Here is a 23438-nt window from a genome sequence, read left to right as displayed (position 1 = left end):
AACTTCCTAAAAGTGTCTGTGACAGACAGAAGAAATGAACCCCTTTCCAAGTAAGTGAATTTTAAAATGTAGATGATCGTCATATACCCATCGTTTTGGTTGCCAATGCAAATGAGTCAGAGGATTTGCCTCAGACAGTGAGTTAATTGTGTAACTCCACGGCGGAAAATGCCATTGGAGAGTACTTGCTGACCTCACAGCTGAAAAAAACCATTTAAAAGATGTGGAAACCAGATGTTTCAGACACATTTCAGCTTCTGCTCTGAGAATTTATCCTGAGCAGCCCTTAACAGGCTATTCCTCCTCTACAACTAGAGATGATCATCTTAATTTACTTATTTGTCTTCCTGTGGGAAGAGGCTCACGGATGGGGATTCAAAAACGGAATTTTTCATAACTCCATATGGCTTGGTAAGAAACTTTACTCATGAGCTTCTTGTTGGGAAAGTGGCTTCTTTGAACGAATGGAGAAGTGAATCAAAGCTGTAAAATTTTCTCTTCTGTTCAAGGCTGATATTTTCAGAGAAAATGCTTAGGAATGATAGCTACTGGAATAATATATCATTTTTTGAAAAGTGTGCCTTCTAAAATTTAAAAATACCTTTTCATAAAGTGGCCTATTCAATAGAAATCAGAGGTTAATATTTATATTCCATATGAAAATATATTTTAAAATTTCAAAGCAGGTGTGGTAGCATAATGGGGAACATGTCTTTAAAAAAATAAAGTCACCAATATATTATTTTGTTTTTACTTCAATGCATTTGCAGTCAGATTTTATAATCATAAGAGAATCATAACAGGTAAGAAGGAATATACAATAATTTTATAATCATTGCTCCAAGTACTACGGCCTGTAGTGAACATCATGCTTTTTTTCCAAACATCTTTAGACTGGTTTGACAAAGCCAACTTACAATATAGAAAAAAGTGAAAAAGGCTTGTATTTCTGAATGCATTCTTACCATTTGATTTCTTTTGTTCGAGCTATATGTTTAAGTACTTTCCTATTTCTTTTGTTAGACAAAGAAAGTTTCTTTTAATTTGTTTTGTTAAATGTAAGGAATGACACAGGCCTGACTATGAACATAAACAATAGACCAAAAAATGCTAAATAGCGAAAATCCAAGATACCCTATATAGTACACTAAACAATGCTTTAATTCTCATGAGACAAATTAATATTGCTCTATGTTCACTGATGTGTGGGATAGGGAAATTTTTTGAACTACACAAGACGAAATTGACAAATGCTGGTATAAAATAGAGAAATAGAGAGAGGGCAAAATTAGCCTAGATTTTGAGTTTTCAACTTGCTAAGGAGCACAGCTGTAGGATATTTTCCCTTTCCGCATGTTTCTCTCTGGTAATGACCGCAGCCATGAGGATTTCATTAAAAGCTCGATTTGTAATGCACAGCCTTGCTGCCTCTTTTTTCAGCCTGAGCCAGTGAACTACTTTCATGCTGAACAGTGTGATCCATTTGGCCAAAATGGGGTCTGGTATTTACTAGAGAAATGAGCAAGTCTCTGTTTATTTTCATTGCATACCATCAAACTTAGAAAATATACACCTATTTGTCAGAAATGAGAAAAATGATCATAAAGCTAGTAAGAATTAAACCCATATGGATGACCATTGAAGTGCCGTCCAATTCTCTAATAATCAAGTGGTTCAGAGCTATTGTTTTTTTAAATGATGTTATTGTATATTATCAAAATATAAACCTAGACAACAGAAGTCCTGTCCTAGAGATAGAGAGGAGCAAACTCAAATGTTTGTTAACAGCATGCTGTGCATGTGAGGCCCTGGGTGATTGCATATTTCTTCAATGTGGGACAAATTATTGACCAGTCAGCCTAACATAAATTGTTTACAGTTGGGTAGGTCAACGTAGTACTAGAAAACTATTTAGGGAGGGAAGAGAGTTGAATTAGAAGGAAGGACTCTGCTTAGCAACTATCAAGAACAAGGCACTTTAAACTCTTAGTCTCAGTTCCACGCTGGTAAAATGAGAAGGCTGAAGTAGAGGACCCCTAAGGTTTATTTTTAACTCTGGTATCCTCTATTTCCTTAAATAGTAATTTTAAAAAAAAAAACACTTAAGGACAAGAGACTTCAACTACCTTGTATGGATCATGAAAATCAGAATGCACAGATAAGCAATTCCTATTAGCCATTGTATTTAATCCGAAAAAGGAGCAGGGAAAAGTAATATTATCATGAGCTCCTACTAGGAACAAGAAGCTATGCTTATGGATTTTACAGTTTATCCAAAAAAGAAAAAAAAAAAAAAGCTATCATGATTCCCATTTGACAGATGAGGAAACTGAGGCTCAGGAAGTAATTTATACAAGGTCACACAACCTATCCACTGTAAAACCAGAAGCAGAAATCAGACCCAGCATCCCAGCATGATACTGTCACCACTTACCAAAAATACAAGGAAACTATTGGCCAAATAGTCTTTCAATTTTAATGAACGATGACAAGAAAAACTAACAAATTTTTACTTCTGAAAGGTGAAACTTAAAATTGTGACTCATTGTACAAAGGACCCTCTTAGCAGTTTAAAATTCTGAATTGAGAAATGCTTTAAAATAAATGTGTGCTAAAAATTTTTAAGTGCATATGCCAAGAGTTCTCAATTTGTTCATGAGGCAATACGATGGGAAGTTTGGGTCTCTATCAGGAAAAATGTGGAATGTTAATATAATTGAATAAATTAAAATTTATAGACATTTCTGCTATGTAAGTTACTATTCTATTACTATGTAAGTTTCAGGAGGTACCAAAAGTTTAAGAAAAATTACCAGGAAGAACACTTAAAATTCCCTTTTTAAACTTTCTGTTAGTTTACTTTTTTCCTGCAAACATCTGTTAAAAGAAAAAACTGAAGCATATTTAAAATTCTGAGCTTATTTGAGCAAAAATCCATTCAAATTTGGCAGCATCCAATCTAGCAGATAGAAAGACATGCCGAGGAGCAGTACAAAAATGCAAGACTTTTATAGGCAGAAGAAAGCAGGAATAAGGAAGTTTTACTTGACGAAAAAACAGTTTGGTTATTGCAAGGTTACTTTCCTTTAGGGGATGGCAGAGGTCTGAAGGCAGATGATCTAACCAGTGCTGATCTGGAGATTTCTGACTGACTAGTTTAAGATTCCATTTCTGGGTGAGCCAAAACAGTACTTAAGACTTGGTTTGGTGAGGTGGGCTTAGCATAAGGGACTGCATTTGGAGCTCGTTGTCTAGTTTTTAACACACCATATTTTTATTTTTGGAGTAAAATACCAAGGAAATCTTAGTTTGAGAAAACTTGGCAGACAAAATTATTCCTATCAATTTTTTTTCAAGTAAAAATCTTTTAGTCAGAGAACAGATACAGTTTTAACATTTTAGGAGTTCCCATCATGGCTCAGTGGAAATGAATCTGACTAGTATCCATGAGTACGCAGGTTCGATCCCTGGCCTTGCTCAGTGGTTAAGGATCCGGTGTTGCCATGAGCTGTGGTGTAGGTCTCAGATGCAGCTCAGATCCTGGGTTGCTGTGGCTCTGGCGTAGGCCGGAGGCTACAGCTCCTATTTGACCCCTAGACTGGGAACATCCATGTGCCCTGGGTGCTACCCTAAAAAGACAAAAAAAAAAAAAAGAAAGAAAACAGTTTTAACATTTTAAATAATTAACAGTAATCTCCAGGAGTTCCCATCTTGGTGAAGGGGAAACGACTCCACTAGGAACCATGAAGTTGCCAGTTCCATCCCTGGCCTCACTCAGTGGCTTAAGAATCCGGCATTGGGAGTTCCCGTTGTGGCTCAGGGAAAGCGAATCTGACTAGCATCCGTGAGGATGCAGGTTCAATCTCTGGCATCTATCAGTGGGTTAAGGATCACAGCGTTGCCGTGAGCTGTGGTCTAGGTCTGCAGACACGGCTTGGATCTGGCATTGCTGTGGCTGTGGGTAGGATGATGGCTACACTTCTGATTGACCCCTAGTCTGGGAACCTCCATATGCCACGGGCGCGGCCCTAAAAAAAAAAAAAGACCAAAAAAAAAAAGTAACATTCATCTTTTGGGAGTTCCCATCGTGGCACAGTGGTTAACGAATCTGACTAGGAACCATGAGGTTGCGGGTTCGATCCCTGTCCTTGCTCAGTGGGTTAAGGATCCAGTGTTGCCATTGCCGTGAGCTGTAGTGTAGGTCGCAGATGCGGCTTAGATCTGGTGTTGCTGTGGTTCTGGCATAGGCCAGCAGCTGTATTGGACCCCTAGCCTGGGAATCTCCATATGTCACGGGTGCGGCCCTAAAAAGACAAAAGACAAAAAAAAAAAAAAAAAAAACACAAAAAAACAGTAATCTCCATCAGAATACATTAGTATTACACTACAGAGCTCCTTCTCTATTAAAAGCCTTAGTACTTCTGCACTTCAAAATAGATGTACTTTCATTGCCCCGTAGTACCAAAGTTGCTTGAGACTAGGCCTTAATCCACAGCATCTAGCAAAGTACCTCATGGTATATATATATATATATATTTTTTTTTTTGGTCTTTTCGTCTTTTTAGGGCCGTACCTGTGGCATATGGCGGTTTCCAGGCCAGGGGTCCAATCGGAGCTACCGCTGCTGGCCTACACTAGAGCCACGGCAACACCAGATCCAAGCCACGCCTGCCACCTATGTCACAACTCACAGCAACGCTGGACGGATCCTTAACCCACTGAGCGAGGCCAGGGATGGAACCTGCAACCTCATGGTTCCCAGTCAGATTCGTTTCTGCTGGGCCACGACGGAAACTCCCCTAATGTATATTCTTGAAACAACCAAATTGGAAACTAGTGAAACTTGAGTTAATGAGGCTTTGCCAAATGAAGGGCACTTGGGAAGTAAGTCATTCTCACAGGGGAAAATGATTTTGATATTCCTTGTGATCTCAGACCTAAAAGTATTAGATAAAGTACTGTGTATAAGTAATAGAATTTTTCCATATAATGTATAAGAGCAAGAACTCTTGGAGTCCAGAAAAATAGGGACAATGTCAAGCAGCATCTCCTATTGAACTGTGGCACTGCCAACTTCAGCTTGGGAAGGAGAGTAAAGGAAAGAATTCCTAATACTTTTGGATTCATGTCTTGCTGCATGCCAAGAAATGTATGTTCTCATTGGCAACGGTCTTGATGGTATCTGGTTGATCACACAGGTCCGGGTAAAAGACGTTAACAATAATCTCAACAGTCTACATACAACTATTAGACTATGTTATGATTATTGTCCTGGGGGTTTTCACATTGTTTCTATGGCAAAATGCACTCCGAACTCAAAACAATCAATTTAAATAGCTACTGGGAGACAGCTCATGTATGACTTAACACTGTCTAAAATATGTTGGGAACAAATGTGAACTAAAAAGGACAAACCAGATAAAGAACTTAGCAGCGGGTAGTTAGGCGTGACCCACATTTTCTCTGCTATATTTAAATCTATTTTTCTTTTCTTTAGTGCAAGATTTGCTCACTTTGGATTCCTTCAAACTTTCCCTCAGTTTTTGAGTTGTTTACTAAACTCTCAGTTATATTGCATTAGTCATTTCCCTCAAATGGATATTTTGGCTTATTTTTCTCCTTCACTGTGAGCCAATTTTCATTGGTTTCTTTTGCCTTCATTTCCTTTTCTTCTCCTAGCTTACCTTTCCAAGTTATATATGACTTAAAGCCAAACAAAAGTCAAAGTTTGATCACCTTTGAATAGTGTAGAAATAAAATGTTGTATTAAAACTTTCAGATTATTAGTTCAAAAATATAGTTTAGCCTCAAGTTTCTATCTAGTTCCCCAAATTCCCCTAAAATTCCCCTCATTCATATTTTTTCTACAAAAACTTTCTAACAATGAAAACTTTAGCCACTCAAGGCAGCTGAGCCAGCGAACCCTCTGGCAGGAACAATAGCTGATGTAATTTTCCAGCTGAGGCTACACAATTTCCCTGTTCTGCAAGAATGGATAAAAGTGCACTTACGACATTTTGTGAATTCACAGAACAAGCGGCAGGCGTGTACCACAGAGAAGCACGGTCGGGCAAGTACAAGCTTACCTACGCAGAGGCGAAAGCGGTGTGTGAATACGAAGGTGGCCGTCTTGCCACCTACAAGCAGTTAGAGGCAGCCAGAAAAATTGGTAACTGGTTTGACAATTTTTCTTCTTTTTCACCCTTGGGAAAATAAAAATTCCACCTTTCCTGCAACCTTTTATCAAAACATCTCTCCTTACTTCCTAATGGTTCCCTCAGCTTCTCCCATCTTCTCTGCCTAGAGCTGTGGACACGTCCTAATACTAGCAACTGATTTGGGGTCACACCCCATTGGGAGCTAATGAATAAAAGTCAAAAGAAAATGAAGGCATCCTTGCCTTGATAGCACTTGAATTCCTCATTAATTTTAATGCCATTGCTATTCATTTTTTATTAAAATATAGTTGATTTACAATGTTGTGCCAATTTCTGCCGTAGAGCAAAGTACCCAGTCATACATATACACATTCTTTTTCTCATACCATTTTCCATCATGTTCTATCCCAAGAGAGCTATTCATTTTTAATATTGTTTTATCTTTTCTTGACTTCTATGTGTGGGCTTCCACAGATGTTAAGTGATGTTGCTATGTTAGATCTTACAAGGATATTGTCGTAGTAGAAGGAATAGTGAACTTAGTGGATTTTTTTCAATTACTTTCAATTTTTTCTTTTCTTTTTTTTTTTCACGAAGTGGGAGAATGTACTTTAGGATCAAAAACCATGGGGAAAGGAGGATAAGCAAATTTTAAAATGGTAGGGTAAGATGATGTCAGAGACCTGGTGAAAAACCCAGTGATTAACTAGTGGTTTGCTTTTTTATATTTAAAAAAAAAAAAAAAAAAGTGGGGGTGGGCTGCTACTGTCTCTCCTGGACTTTCAGGAGACTCCAGAAGGCTACCTCCTTCAAAATTCTCTTCTCCAATGAAGACATTTCTTTGCTGATAGGAAAATAGTTGCAAAAGCCATGCTATTATTATATATTACAGAGACAAAAATAAAGGTATTCCCAAAAAAACACTCCAAAGTCTCCCCAGGGATGGGTGTGACACAGTAATTGCAATGACAGATACAAAGGCCAGAGCCTTCACTAGCCACAGGGGACTTCACTCAAATGCTTCTTGGATGGCATTGGCAAATGTTAAATCAACCTTGCAAACTGAGCAAGGGAAACGGGACTGAGGTTTTGTTTGAAATGTATAAACACTTTAATCCCCATTCAAAAATTTTAAAATATTAGCAATATCTTAATGATCCTGAAAGAGAAATTAAATAAGCCTTTGAAAAATATTTTTCAGGATTGATGGTAATTTCAGAAATTATCTCAGGTTACTATCAAGGTCATTTGTGAAAAGAAGCTGGCTCTGAAAATGGATTGTTTTCATAACAACGGTATCAGGATTTCCTAGTCTATTTGCTTTTTTTTTCCAAGTAAGATGTTATTTTCTAGTAAAAGTCAGATGTTATAAAAAACACATATATGTTCAAACTTTATTTTTTAAGAAAACAGTTTTTCCTCTTTTATATGAACTAGATTTGGGCAGTTATGACACTCTCTGTGGGAAGGGGGCATATTTGTTCAGATGACCTTCACTCAGTTGGGGGAGTATACCGGTTATGGCATTACCCTTTCATTCTCTTGCAGGATTTCATGTCTGTGCTGCTGGGTGGATGGCTAAGGGCAGAGTTGGCTACCCCATTGTAAAGCCAGGTCCCAACTGTGGATTTGGAAAAACCGGTATTATTGATTATGGAGTCCGTCTGAACAGAAGCGAAAGATGGGATGCTTATTGCTACAACCTACATGGTTTGTTAACAACAACAGTTTTATACTTCACTAAACAATGCATGTTACTAAGAGGTTATTCAAAAGAAACGGCTTCTTCTTTCAGAGACAGATCAGTTTAGTAATGATAATCATTAAGACAAGGACCATTCATAGAATGTTCATGTTGTGCCAAACACTGACATGTCCTTTCATCCATTCTGTCACTTACTATTCACAACAACTCTGCAAGGAGCTATTGTCATACCCATTTTAGGACTCAGGAAACAGAAAAGTTGAAGAGCTTATTAAGTAACTTTCCCCAAATCGGACAACCAGTAATTAGTAGGCAGGTGAAATTTAGTTCTTTTTCTACCAGGCAACTTCCTGACCACAAAGCGGAAAAAAGCAAGTTACAAACTTCTCGCAGTTAATTACCTAAAACTATGAAGTAGTACTACCAAAAGCTAACTCTTCAAAATTATCCCTTTGATAGAATGGAGAAAGGAAACAGAATAAACGAACGGTTTCCCTCATTTTTTTGTGTGCATAAATGCTTTAAATTTCAAACTAAGCAACTCTCACTCTGTGGTTTGCTTTAACCACTGAATATCCTAGGTATTATTATATAGTGTGTTTGTATTTGTATTCTTTTTCGATGGTTGATTATAGCTATGAAAACCTCAAAGAGAAAATTAACTCATAATTACTATAAAGAGTAATCCCTCATTGGTGCTTTTGGAGGAAAAAAAGCAGACTGTTGCTTTGGGATGTATTTCCCCCAGGATAGTATTATAAAATGTTACAGCATGTTACAAATTATTTCCCACATGTATGATTGTAAATATCCTCAGATTGTGTCCCTTTGGATCCACCTACCTGTGTTAGAAAGTCCGTATGAGTTCCCGTCATGGCTCAGGGGTTAAGGAAACTTACTGGCATCCGTGAGGATTCGGGTTTGAACCCTGGCTCAGTGGGTTAGGGATCAGCATTGCCGTGAGCTGTGGTGTCGATTGCAGATGTGGCTTGGATCCCGTGTTGCTGTGGCTGTGGCATAGGCTGGCGGCTACAGCTCCAATTGAACCCGTAGCCTGGGAACCTGCATGTGCCGCAAATGCAGCCCTAAAAAGACCAAAAAAAAAAAAAAAAAATAGAAAGTCCCTAACACAGTAGGAGAGTTACAATGAAGTTCTAGCGTGTTATTAGAAAATATATTATTTATTAATATTAACCATTGGAGATCAGTTTCTCATGTTTGTAACTAACCTATATCTCAAAATAATATGTACTGTAAGTAGAAAAGAATTTTGCCTAGAGCTTTCCACTTAAGACAGTATATGAATAGATATTAAATACATAGTGCATTCCTATAATGTTCAAAACACTTTGACATACTTTAAGCCTGTACTATACCATATTTAGTCATTATTAATAACTCATGTATCTTCCTTTCCTCGCTCTCTTCCTCTCTTCCTTTTTCTTAAATGTATTTATAAGGCAACTCTCCTTTTACTCTCAAGAGTAATTTCTGCTTCCAAGTGTATTCTCTGATTCTTCTGCGTGATAAACTTTAGGATCTCTGAACCTCTATTCAATCATTTCCACAGGTCAAAGTCTAGGAAAGATGGGGCAGTGCTAAAGGAAAGATTCTTACAGTATTTCATTGCCCTTTTACAAGAATGCCACCTTAACTTACAAACTTTTATAAGCTGCTTTTGTTTCTCATAGAGGCTGCTGGATACATTTAACTGAGAATATATGTATAGAATCCTGGGAAACTTGTTCTTAATTCTCAGCTTACTTTTGCTATTTTTTTTTTGTTTGTTTGTTTTTTAAGAGCCGCACCTGTGGCATATGGAGGTTCCCCGGCTAGGGTCTAATCAGAGCTGTAGCTGCCAGCCACAGCCACAGCAACATCAGATCCGAGCCATGTTTGCGACTACACCACAGCTCATGGCAACGCTGGATCCTTAACCCACTGAGCAAGGCCAGGGATCGAACCCGCAACCTCATGGTTCCTAGTTGGATTTGTTTCCACTGCGCCACGTCGGAACTCCTCAGCTTACTTTTTTTTTTTTTTTTTTTTTTGTCTTTTTGCCTTTTCTAGGCCCGCTCCTGAGGCATATGGATGTTCCCAGGTCGAATCGGAGCTATAGCCGCCGGCCTACGCCAGAGCCACAGCAACACAGAATCCAAGCTGTGTCTGCAACCTACACCACAGGCACGGCAACGCCAGGTCGTTAACCCACTGAGCAAGGCCAGAATCAAACCCACAACCTCATGGTTCCTAGTCGGATTCGTTAACCACTGCGCCACGACGGGAACTCCGTCCTCAGCTTACTTTTGGATTGAGTGTATGCTGATTATGTAGAATGTGGTTAACCTGAAGGGGCCTGGGGGCTGCCTGAACTAGTCATGGGAGAACTGCTCACTGGAAAATAATTGGGCTGAAAAAAATCACTAACGGTATCAGAAAAATAAAGCAATGATTATTAAGTAATAGATATCACCAAGTTAGAGTTGACTGAAGCAAGGAAGAACAGGTTCATTCAAAAGTGCTTGAAAGTAAACTTGCTCATTCAAGTTCTGAATGTGTGCCATAATGTCTACTGCCTGTATGAATACTTCTTAACCAATTAGCAGTCAGTCCTCAGTAATCCAGTCTATGTTATAAATCTGACATTTTCTTAATAAGCAAAAGTTGAGGCAATAACTGTAATATGAAGTACAGAGCTGAATAGACGTAGCTAAATATACAATCAAATTAGTTCAATATTTGAACTTTTTTCCTACTCTAGTGATATACACAGTAAAGATACAATGCTATGGGACAGAGAAAATCATGTACATACAAAGTATGCGTTATAAATTATTAACTAATATAATAACAGCTTACATTTTTCATTATGCCCTTCAGTTACCCTATATATTTTATCACCCAAATAGTTGGGCGAGGAGGGTAATAAGAGAGGCATGACTATTTCTGTTTTTCCAACGATGGAACTGAGGTAGAGAGTAGAATGGTTATAGAGCTCAGACTAGATCCTCGGCCTTCATTTGTCTCTCCCCAGCGTTTCTAAGATCCCATTCTGCTTTGGGAAGATAAGGATTCTAACACAAATTTTAAAAATAGTTATTTTAAACGAGACTATTCTTGTAGGAGTGCCTGTTATGGCTTAGCAGTAACGAACCCGACTAGCATCTGTGAGGAGGCAGGTTCTACCCCTGGCCTCATTCAGTGAGTTAAGGAGCTGTGGTGTAGGTTACAGACGTGGCTCGGATCTGGTGTTGCTCTGGCTATGGTGTAGGCCAGCAGTTGCAGCTCTGATTCCATCCCTAGCCTGGGAACTTCCATATGCCACAGGTGTGGCCCTAAAAATACTAAATAAATAAATGAGAATATTTTTGTAAAAAGACTATATCACCACCACCACCAATCACATAGATTATTTTGATTTTCCAGGTTGTATCTTTTTTTTCAAAATACTAGACATTTAGTTGATATGGAATTAAAATTAACCTGGCCCTTTCCATAGCTTTCACCCTAGGTTGTACTGCTAAATCACTGGTTCTGGCAGAGATTGTTTGTTCTTATAACAGGTTATGGGACATCACAGAAATATATGAGATGGTAAATGACTTGAAAAAACCACCATGGGTAGCCACCAAATCCTCAAATAGCATTAAGATTAAGGGCTAATTTAAACCAGTAAAAGGAGCACAAAATGATTGTAAATTATTCCTTTTAATTGGATTAGAGTGACCTTCAAATTCCCTGGTGATGTCCTATTTTGTAATGATTTTCCAAACAGAATTTATTGGACTTATTGTTCTAAGTGAGTCCCTGAAGACACACTGGTGACACCACAGGACAAAATTCCTGTCATCTTGATTGGGCTGTTGATAATATGGATATATGCAGTTGTCAAAACACATTTAAGTGTATATATAAGATGTATGTGTTCTAGCTTAAAAAGTAAAAAGAAGCCAAAATGTAAACAAGACCACCATTAAATTATTATTCTTCTTGCTACTTTAAAAAAATTCGCAACCTGTCTTATGTCCATTTTAGAGAATTTAGCAACTATTAATGAAAATACGTTTATCCCTTAGGTTCAGTTATATGCAATATATTATAGATGCTATATATTAAGCCATTTCTTTATTTCACAAAAGGTATTAAATAGATGGACACTAAGAAATGAATAACCTTTTAAAGTAGGAATAATTATTTTTAATGCTTTCTTATCTTTTTTTCCCTCCATTTCAGCAAAAGAGTGTGGTGGTGTCTTTACAGATCCAAAACGAATTTTTAAATCTCCAGGCTTCCCAAATGAGTATGATGATAACCAAATCTGCTACTGGCACATTAGACTTAAGTATGGCCAGCGTATTCACGTGAGTTTTTTGAACTTTGACCTTGAAGATGATCCAGCTTGCTTGGCTGACTATGTTGAAATATACGACAGTTACGACGACGTCCATGGCTTTGTGGGAAGGTGTGTGCTGTTCCTCCATATAGGGAGTTAATGATCATCTGATATTTTGCATGATGTTTCTTTACTTTCTCCCCGGTTCTCCCTTTTGATTTCCCAGTATGTCTACTCTCCTGCAATACCATATCCTTTTTTAACCAAGTTTTTCTATGCATGATACTCCTAACGAGCCATAGTCAGCTGCTCCATCTGCTTGTTACTAAAATAGGGATAGGAGTTCCCATCGTGGAGTAGCGGAAACGAATCTGAGTAGGAACCATGAGGTTGCGGGTTTGACCCCGGCCTCCCTTGGTGGGTTAAGGATCTGGCGTTGCCATGGGCAGTGGTGTAGGTCAAAGACGAGGCTCAGATCTGGCGTTGCTGTAGCTGTGGTGTAGGCCAGCATATACAGCTCCGATTAGACCCCTGGCTGGGAACCTCCATATGCCGCAGGTGTGGCCCTAAAAAAAAAGACAAAAGACGAAATAGTAATAAAATAAAATAATATAAAATAGTTATAGCTGCATTTTGATTGTTAAGTTGTAACAATTAAAGATTTTATCTCTAAACCCTAAAGATTTGACTAACAGGAGAAAGAAGATCTGTAAGTTGGGAAATTTGTTGGGGTTTTTAAGTGTTCTGATTTCTGTCAGCCACCTAAAAATAATTATAAATTCAGTTACTGTCTTTCTTCTGGGTATAAAGCATTGTATTATGGGTATAAGGCAAATTAGTAAGCTATAGCCCCTTCTCTCTTATAATTTATAGAGTGGATATCTATAGCTTTATTATGCAAGTCTTCCTTCCCCCAATATTCCTCTCTTAGTTTTTCCACATGCTGGGATAATATTTTGTGTTTCCATTCTAAATCTTTAATATAGTTTAAGTTTTACAATACAAATTTTGCAATTTTTTTAGAAAATATTACAAATTAAAGATTGTACAGTTGGGTGGATAATATATTAAGGTCCCCACTTGACAATGTGTATTTTAGTCTATCTATCGTCAATAGATTATTAGTTATTTGATTCTCTATTGCCCGTGATAGTAATTTAATGACAGAAAATAGTAGTGAGGATAATTTAAAACAACAGACATAATATCTTTAATTGACTTTGAAACGTGTAACAAAGAAAAACAAGGGCATTTCTTGTATAAGTCGACAGCAATTTTTTTGGAGGAAAAGTGGTTTTTGTTTTGTTTTGTTTGTCCTTTAGCTGAGACTACTGCTATAGAAAAATATACAAATACTTTTTTTTGGCCATGGCATGCAATGGCTTGATGCAGGATCTCGGTTCCCAGACCAGTGATTGAACTCTGACTATAGTGGTGAAAGCGCTAAATCCTAAACACTAGACCCCAAGGAGCTTCCTTTAAAAAAAATTAAATACTTAAAAAAAAAGTTCTAAAAGACTAGAAATAGGTTGGAAGAATTAATAACAAAGAATGGACTTTTGAAAGAATGGACCTTCTATCTTGGGAATAAGTTAACTAGGTTTTTATTCTAAACCTAGCGGAGTTCCCACTGCGGCTCAGCAGAAACAAACTGACTAGTACCTATGAGGATTCAGGTTCCATCCCTTGCCCTGCTCAGTGGGTTAAGAATCTGGCGTTGCTGTGAGCTGTGGTGTAGGTCGCAGATATGGCTTAGATCCCGCATTGTTGTGGCTGTAGCGTAGGCTGGCACTGCCGCTCTGATTTGACCCCCTATCCTGGGAACTTTCCTATGCTGCAGGTGCGGCCCTAAAAAAAATTCTAAACTTACTTTCAAAAATGAATTATGCACTTATGATGGAGCATGATAATGTGAGAAAAAAGAATGTATACATATGCGTAACTGGGTCACCTTGCTGTACAGTAGAAAATTGACAGAACACTGTAAACCAGCTATAATGGAAAAAATAAAAATCACTATAAAATAAAAAAATCAGTTATGGCTTAGATAAAACCATAAGTTTTTTTTTTTTGATCTATAGGCTAATTTGTTATTTATTAGATTATATCGTGTGATTTACCTTTTTAACAGACTCCCCCTCTGGAATAAATTTATATATTTTTAGAAACTGATAAAAACCCTTACTTTTTATATTATTACATGCAAGGAAATTCCTTTCAAGTCATGATTTAGATAAAAATTAATCCCTCTAACGTCTATAAAGTCTAATGTAATTCTTTCACTTTTAGATCAGTCTATTCCAGAATCAAAAAATTAATACCATCAATTATTCTTTACACCCATTCTTCTTTAACTGGGAAGAAAACTTTATGAGATTAATTAGAAAATTTTTTTAAGTTTCCAAATAGATTCGAATTGTTTGCCACACAAAAAGCTTTGCAGACACTCAGAGTAGAAATGCCATCTATCCTTTCTTAACAATCTCATTAATACTGTAGAAGCCTATTTCAAACAATGTTTTAACCTCGTCTCTCTTACAAATTTCAAGTTAAAAAAAAACATTAAAATATTGTAAATAGAAAAATGAGTTTTGTTTAGGAGGAATAAAGTACATATCAGTAAAAGCCACTTGCAATAGCTGTATAATATTCATTCATGTGACCTCACTTTGTAAAAAATTCTCTTGCAGGTACTGTGGAGCTGAACTTCCAGAAGACATCATTAGTACAGGTAATGGCTCTAAATTGAGGAACAAAACTATGATTTGCTTTCTCAGTGTCACTGAAAAGTGAAGACCCAGAAGTTATTATGTTACACTTTGTAGAGTTGAGAAAACTGAAGGCAGAGATAGCTTGCCAGTTTGTACAAGGCAGAGAAGTGTTTATTTACACTTTAAAAAGTCTTAGACAACTCTTTACACTAAAAAATGCGTAGACTGGTTATTTGTAGGAAATACAGTCTGATATAGTCTTGATTCTGAAAAGCCATGAATACCACTGTAGCTAATGATTCCCATAAAATGTGGCAATAAAGGTCTCAAACTTTTTATTAATAAAGGGTTGAAACAATTTATAAAGTTGTTAAAAACTACTTCCTATCACGGAAAAAAAAAACTTGACATCATATTTATTGATTTTCACCTTAGTATGTAACTCCCCCGAGAATGTTTTTAAGAACACAGTTCTGTGAGTTGTCTTTTAATTGATATTACATGAGAAAAGGGTTCTAACATCAAGTAAATTTGGGAAACATTGGGTTAAACAATGTTAAAATGGTTTCTTTATTGGAAGATGGCAGAGAACTTTTAATATGCTAATGATGCATAATAAATCTAAACGGGCTAACTTACGGTAGGTGATGTTTTTCAAATCTTTTTCCTCCCTGCTGATTATTTTGTTTGACTTTGTTCCTTGAAAAGTGCCTCAAGAAAAGTCCCTCTAGCAGCATAAATTTATCTCTATAAGCAATACCATAGCTAATGCCTCAAACTGCTGTTTTCTGGCTAAGAACCTTTACTTTCTGAGATGTCTTCATTTTCCTTTATATTTCCATTACCAGGACTAGTAATTGGCATTCACATTAGTTCTATTTTTCCTCCAAGTCATAAAAATGTATCACAATACTTCTGCAACTAAAAGCATTAAAGCTAAATTAGAACCTACTGCACAGCATAAGAAAATCTGCTCAATAGTTTGTAATAACCTATGTGGGAAAAAAAAATGGCTACACTTATATGTATGACTGATTCACTTTGCTGTACCCCTGAAACTAATACAACATTGTAAGTCAACTATACCCAATAAAAAAAAATTAAATAAATAAAAATCCTAAAAAATAAATTAATTTTAAAAAAGAAAATGACACCACTTGCAGGTTGAGTGGCAAACTCAAGTCCAAAAATTAAAAATTTTTTTTAAAAAAGCTACATTGAGTTGCAATTTCTAAGCAGTCCTTAAGCTGAGATACCAGCTAAATCAGTTCCTCACCTTAGCATTACAGTGCACACAATTCTTATTTACAAATCATTATAAGAAATGGATCTTCTTGTTAAATCCTGGAATGATTCGTACTTAAAATGTATTAATTCATTACTCTGTTATAATCTCTCTAGGAAAGTAATCTGTTAAAATTTTAACTGATCTCTTTTTCTTTGCTGGTTTTTTTTTTTTTTTTCTTTTTAGGGTTTGTTTTTTTTTCTTTTTAGGGCCATCCTGTGGCATATGGAGGTTTCCAGACTAGGAGTTGAATTGGAGCTGTCGCTGCCGGCCTACACCACAGCCATAGCAACACAGGATCCGAGCCAGGTCTATGATCTACACCACAGTTCATGGCAATGCCAGATCCTTAACCCACTGAGCCAGGCCAGGGATCCAAACTGCGTCCTCATGGATGCCAGTCAGATTCGTTTCTGCTGAGCCACATGGGAACTCCTTAACTGATCTCTTATTCTTCACTTGAGAACATATTTTATGTTAATAGAAAACTAAGACATTTATGAAGTGTAAGAAGTAGTTGGGGCATGTGAATCTTATTAAAAACAAAACAAAACAGAGGAGGAGTCAAAAGGAAGCCTAATACTTGACATTTTTCTTATTTTGTCTAAAACAGATAAAATTCACTCCAAATGTAGTACCAAATCAGTGTTTTCTTGCACAACTGCAAGAAACTGAAAAGGAAAAACCCACACTATTTATTGTTTAAGGAGAAACAAGAACTTAGTTAAACAAAAAGCCAAAGATTTAGCAAAACAGCAGGAAGAGGATATTGATACAAAGTAATAGAAAAGAAGATAGTAAAATACTTTTTTGTGTGTGTGTGTCTTTTTAGGGCTGCAGCCGCAGCATATGGAGGCTCCCTGGCTAGGGGTCTAAGCAGAGCTGTTGCTGGCCTGTGCCACACCTGGCCACCAGCCCATGAGGCAACACCAGATCCCAGCCGCATCTGCCATACACCTAAATGAAGCTCATGCAAGCTGCTGTAGCTTTTTTTTTTTTTTTTTTTCTTTTCCCATCTTGCCCCATGATTGGAGGCCAGGGATCGAACCTGGCAACCTCCAGGTCCTAGCCAGATCCATCCGTTGTGCCCATGACAGGAACTCCTAAGTATGAAAGTACTATTTCTAGTCGGATTCATAACTGTACATCGTTTAGCTTTTAATCTACTTTTCTTCTTAAATACATGCTTACTCACCCCAGGATATTTATATTAAAAAAGAAGACCAGGAGTTCCCATCGTGGCACAGTGGTTAACGAATCTGTCTAGGAACCATGAGGTTGCGGGTTCGATCCCTGCCCTTGCTCAGTGGGTTAACGATCCGGCGTTGCCGAGAGCTGTGGTGTAGGTCGCAGATGCGGCTCGATCCTGCGTTGCTGTGGCTCTGGCGTAGGCTGGCGCTACAGCTCCATTCGACCCCTAGCCTGGGAACCTCCATATGCCACGGGAGCGGCCCAAGAAATGGCAAAAAGACAAAAAAAAAAAGAGACCAGAAATAAACTAAAAATTACCCATATTTTCCTGCTTTAATACAAGGTATATAAAGAAAGAATGTGCCCACTCTCCTTGCTCTCCCTACCCAAGAAAGGCATTAGATAACTGTGTAGTGACCGTCCTTCCAGATGTCTCCCTGCATCACACAAACATTATATACATGGATACCATGGAACTATTTCCAAGTCAGTGTACCATGTTGGAATCATTCTAATTCTTTTTAATGACTATCTACTATCTTATCCAATGAACATACCATAATTTTTCATGTACCAACATTAAAAGTGAAATTTGGGGGTCACAGTTGATGTGCACTTAGATGCGGATAGATGCTACCAACTTAGCACTAGCCCTACAGTGCCAATTTATATTTTAACCAGTTGCGTAATCAAGAAAAAAAATTAAATCTAAGCAGCTCTTCTAAGTTTGAGAAAAGTACAGTGGATCACAGCATGAACTCTGGAGCCCAACTTCCGGGTCTCAAACCTGGTTCCACTTAGAGTGCTGTGGCCTCGGGCAAACTGCTCAGGCTCTCTGTACCTCAATTTAATCTATAAAAGGACTGTTTTAATAGTTTCTACCTCATACTGTTGCTGTGGACAATAAATGAGTTCATAGATGAAAGGCACTTAAAGCTGTGCTTGGCAAACTTTAGCATTTAGTATGTATGGGCTTTTTTTTTTTAATGAATCCTGGATTTGTGATTTGGATTAAAAAGGCCTTTCACTCCTGAAAAAGAAAAATACTCCTATATTTAGTTTATATAATAAAGTTTTATTTTTATTTTTGGTACATGTTGGTCTTTAATGTAGGTAATAGGTAGTTGGGTCCTTTGCATAAAGGAGGGATCTGGCCTTGGGCTTTTTTTTTTTTTAGCAAATGCAAGTCTTGTTGCCATTATACAGTAAATAATCCATACATACCTCACTGGTTTGAACTGCCTGTCATTCTCCTGTAACTCTATGGATGTTCCTTCTACAGAAATTGCCTTTTAAAACAGAATAGACAAAATTTCCTGTAGGACAGATTGGAGAGCCACTGGAAAAAATATGAGTCCTTGCTCCACTTGGCAGTGAAACCACTGAGTTTACAGCTTGAGAATACAGCTCTGAATTCTGAGTTTTGTTCATGAATGTTTATATTCCCTATGAGAATGATGAGTTTGCAATTGTCAGCCAAAACATGGAGAGTAACATCTTGGTTCTTTTGCATCCTTTTCCACCTCAGGAAATGTCATGACCTTGAAATTCCTAAGTGATGCTTCCGTGACAGCAGGAGGTTTCCAAATCAAATATGTTGCAGTGGACCCCCTCTCAAAAACCAGTCAGGGAAAGAATACAACTACTACTTCTACTGGAAATAAAAGCTTTTTAGCTGGAAGATTTAGCCATTTATAAAGTGAAAAAAGACATTCCATATTTATGTTTCTATCTTTTGGAATCCCTTTGATTTCATTTTTATATTATTGTTAACATTTATTTATTATTTTTCTAAATGTGAAAGCAATACTGATAATTTGGGAAAATACAGAAACTTTAAAAGAGAATATAAAGTCTCTCATAATCCCATGCATACAAATAATAAGCATTAACATTTATATATTTTTCTTTTAGTCATTTTTCAATTTGTGGTATATGTATATATGTATCTGTATGTGTTTGTATGTCAAATTTTGGAATCCTGTTCTACGTGCAGTTTTATACCTTGGTTTTATTAACCTTGTACTTTATGGTGTATACATTTTCCCCTATCATTGAGTATTCTGCAAAAACTTGATTTTGAACAACTCTAAAATGTTCCACGGTATGATTGTTCCATACTTTATTTAAATCTGTCTCTATTGTGGGAATTATAGGTTGTTTTCATAAATATTGTTTCAATAAACATCCTTGAACATATACGTATTTGTACAGCTCTCTTTATATTTGGGATAGGATCCAAAAGGTGGAATTATTGAATCGAGATTAATTAAAATTTTAAAAATGTCTTGAGGGAAACAGACTGGACTTTATGACACTAACAGGGTGGTGGGGTGGACGGCAGGTGGGCCCACTACTTACTCAGCGTCAAAGCCATCTTTTAGGAAGTGAGAAAGCGAATGGGCTGGGAAAATAGGTTATTACCAAGCAGCATTAAGGGCTGATCTGAACTTTCTAGTATGGACTTTAACAGGAGATCATTCCAGCAAGGCTATTTTCCTCTGGCCATGTTCAGCTACACAAGGACAAAGACAAATTAGTGGGAGAGTAGAAGTCACCAGTGTTGGGCTTTTGCCAAATGCATATGATAAGATAGGGGCAAGGGAGTAGAGGTTGTGGGTAAGAAGGGATTGCAGTGATAATCCATGGCATTTATTTGGATAAAGAGTGAAAAGAGCACAGTGAGGAAATGAAGGATAGTGGAAAAGTGGTGGACTCAATAAAGCGAAGATCTCATAGGGGCTCAAAGGCTTATTGATCTGGGTATAAAGGGGTTGCATTGGAGAGCAGTAGGTAGGGGTCAGAGAGTTAGATTTAAATACAACTTTTATGGTAGACAGACAGTGCTCCCTCTCAAGATATCTGCATCCTAATCCCCCAAAACTTACATGGCAAAAGGACTTGGCACAATAAATTACGTTAAGGACCTCAAAATGAGATACCCTTGGATAATCCAGGTAGACATAATGTGATCCCAAGAGTCCTTAAAAGTGGATGAGGGAGACTTAAGAAAAAGAGATAGAGGGTGTTCCCATTGTGGCACAGCAGAAATGAGTCCGACTAGTATCCATGAGGATGCAGGTTTGATCCCTGACCTCACTTGGTGAGTTGGGGATCTGGCACTGCAGACAGATCTTATAGGTCACAGACACAGCTCGGATCCCATGTTGCTGTGGCTGTGGTGTAGGCCAGTAGCTGTAGTTCTGATGTGACCTCTAGCCTGGGAACTTCCATATGCCACAGGTATGGCCCTAAAGGCATATATCCAGACAAAACTTCATTGAAAAAAATACATGCACCCCTATGTTCATAGCAGCAGTATTCACAATAGGCAAGACATGGAAGCAACCTAAATGTGCATCGACAAATGAATGGATTAGAAAGATGTGGTACATATACACAATGGAATATTACTCAGCCATAAAAAAGACAAACTAATGCCATTTGCAGCAACATGGATGGAGCTAGAGACTCTCATACTAAGTGAAGAAAGCCAGAAAGAAAAAGACTAATACCATATGATATGACTTATTTGTGGAATCTAAAATATAGAACGATGTTCCTATCTAAAAATAACAAACAAACAAAAAAAACCAGAAACAGATCATGGCCAAGAAGAGCAAATTTGGGATTCAGGGGATGATGGGAGGGATGGCCATTTTGGGTGTTTGGGGGATACAAACTGCTATATCTGGAATGAAAGGGCAATGGATCCTACAGTATAGCACAGGGAAATGTGTGTGATTGGGTCACTTCATTGTACAACAGAACTTGATGAAACACTGTAAATCAACTAATAATAAAATAAAAATAAAAAAAAATAATAATAATAATAATAATAATAAAAGGAAAAAGAAAGTTACAGAAGAGATGTGGCAGGACAAGCAAGTTCTGAAAGAAGCAAAGACAGCTTTGAAGATGGAAGGATGGCACCATGAGTCAAGGAATGTGGGTGATTTTTGGAAGCTGGAAAAGATAAAGAGATTCTCCTCTAGAGCTTCCAGCTTCTTTGACACGTCTATGCTAACGTTCTTTTTTTTTTTTTTTTTTTTTCCTCCTCTTTCTGCTTTTTTTTAGGGCTGCACCCAAGGCATATGGAATTTCCCAGGGTAGGTGTGCAATCAGAGCTGCAGCTGCCAGCCTACACCACAGCTCACAGCAACGCTGGATCCTTAACCCACTAAGCAAGTCCAGGGATTGAGCCTGCGTCCCCATGGATACTAGTCAGGTTCTTAACCCCCCAAGCCACGACCTGAATGCCTATGCTAGTGTTTTTTATGTTCTAACAATTCCACCTTTTTTGAATGTTTTCAATTTAGTACTTGTATAGATGTATTTGGAGATTTTTTTCCCTTTATTTTTTTTCTTTGTCATGTTTATGTGTGGGTTTGGGAGGTTCATTTTTAAAGTTTTGCTTACTTTCATTTAATGTGATCTTTATATCAATATCTTTCTCTGAAAGTAAAACAAATTTACCATTGTTTGTATATGTATATATTCAGTATTTTATTTAACATAGCATTCAAGTTGGGATTATTTTGAAGAAAATTTTTTGAAAAGGAAGATTTTTAAAAATATGTTTTACAACTCATTCCCCCTCAAAATGTTTTTTCCAGGCTCTCTTACTATAAGGGCAAGTTGTTTTCATGTCTTGTGTTATTTTTAAATTTCGAAAATATATATCCACGGATATTTAATTTCCTTCTGAACAAATGCCCAGCAAAGAAAACCACAAGAAGAAATCACATCCCACAAAACCTCAATGTATGAAAGTAAACTCCCTAAAAACATAGGCTTTATTGGGAAAGCCACATCCTTCACAGTATTTATGAAATACAAAACAGGTTTTGAGTATTTATTTGACTGTCAAACAATTATAAATGGAATTTTTTGTTGTTGTTGTTGTTGTTTTTTGTCTTTTGTCCTTTTTTAGGGCCACACCTGCAGCATGTGGAGATTTCCAAGCTAGTGGTCAAATCAGAGTTGTAGCCCCTGGCCTACACCACAGCCACAGCAACGCCAGATCCAAGCCGCCTCTGTGACCTACACCGCAGCTCACAGCAACACCAGATCCTTAACCTGCTGAGCAAGGCCAGGGATCAAACCCACAACCTCGTGGTTCCTAGTCGGACTCATTTCTGCTGTGCCATGACGGGAACCTCATAAATAGGATTTTTACTTGCCTAAATATTAATAAGCTCACAGTGGTTGTCATGTCAAAGGAAAAGTGACATGGTATTAGATTTAACTGAATGAGGATGTTCATTTAAAATAAAATTACAATATATACTATTATATTTAAAATAGATAACCAACAAGGACTTACTGTACAGCACAGAGACCTCTGCTCAATATTTTGTTTTTTTTTCCATTCGACATTCTTTTTTAAAGTTTTTTATGATTGATTATTTTTTCCATTATAGTTGATTTACAGTGTTCTGTCAATTTCTACTATACAGCAAAGTGACACAGTCATATATATATATATATTCTTTTTCTCACATTATCCTCTATCATGTTCTATCGCAAGTGACTAGATATAGTTCCCTGTGCTATACAGCAAGATCTCATTGCTAGTGTTTTGTAATAACTATAAGGGAAAAGAATCCCCCCCAAAAAATAGATGTATATGTACACATAACTGAATCACTTTGCTGGATATCTGAAACTAACACAACACTGTAAATGAACTATTCTTCAATACAAATAAATAAATAGTTTAATTTAATTTAATTACATGTAGAACACAATACAAAAAATTTTTTCTTTCTTTTTCTTTTTTTTTTTAGTGAAGACTTTTTTTTTTGCTTTGTAGGGCCACACCCATGGCATATGGAGGTTCCCAGGCTAGGGGTCTAATCGGAGCTGTAGCCACTGGCCTACACCACAGCCACAACCACATCAGCTCCGAGTTACATCTGCAACCTACATCACAGCTGATGGCAATGTCAGATCCCTAACCCACTGAGGAAGGCCAGGGATTGAACCCGCAACCTCATGGTTCCGAGTCGGATTCATTTCTGCTGCGTCACTATGGGAACTCCCGAGACTTTTA

At 37.3% G+C, this 23438-nt stretch overlaps 1 protein-coding gene across 1 annotated transcript; it reads left to right on the top strand.

Moving 5' to 3' along the window:
* Nucleotides 242-19581, top strand: TNFAIP6 (tumor necrosis factor, alpha-induced protein 6). The gene is given in 6 exon segments (NM_001159607.1): nt 242-411; nt 6032-6169; nt 7707-7868; nt 12097-12325; nt 14887-14927; nt 18912-19581. Coding segments are annotated over 6 exon segments (834 nt in total). The 5' UTR covers nt 242-317; the 3' UTR covers nt 19082-19581.

Source organism: Sus scrofa, chromosome 15 (genome assembly GCF_000003025.6).
Source record: "Sus scrofa isolate TJ Tabasco breed Duroc chromosome 15, Sscrofa11.1, whole genome shotgun sequence".
Lineage (NCBI taxonomy): Eukaryota > Metazoa > Chordata > Mammalia > Artiodactyla > Suidae > Sus > Sus scrofa.
Note: the sequence above shows the minus strand (reverse complement) of the source record. Positions and strands in the feature narration are given on the sequence as shown.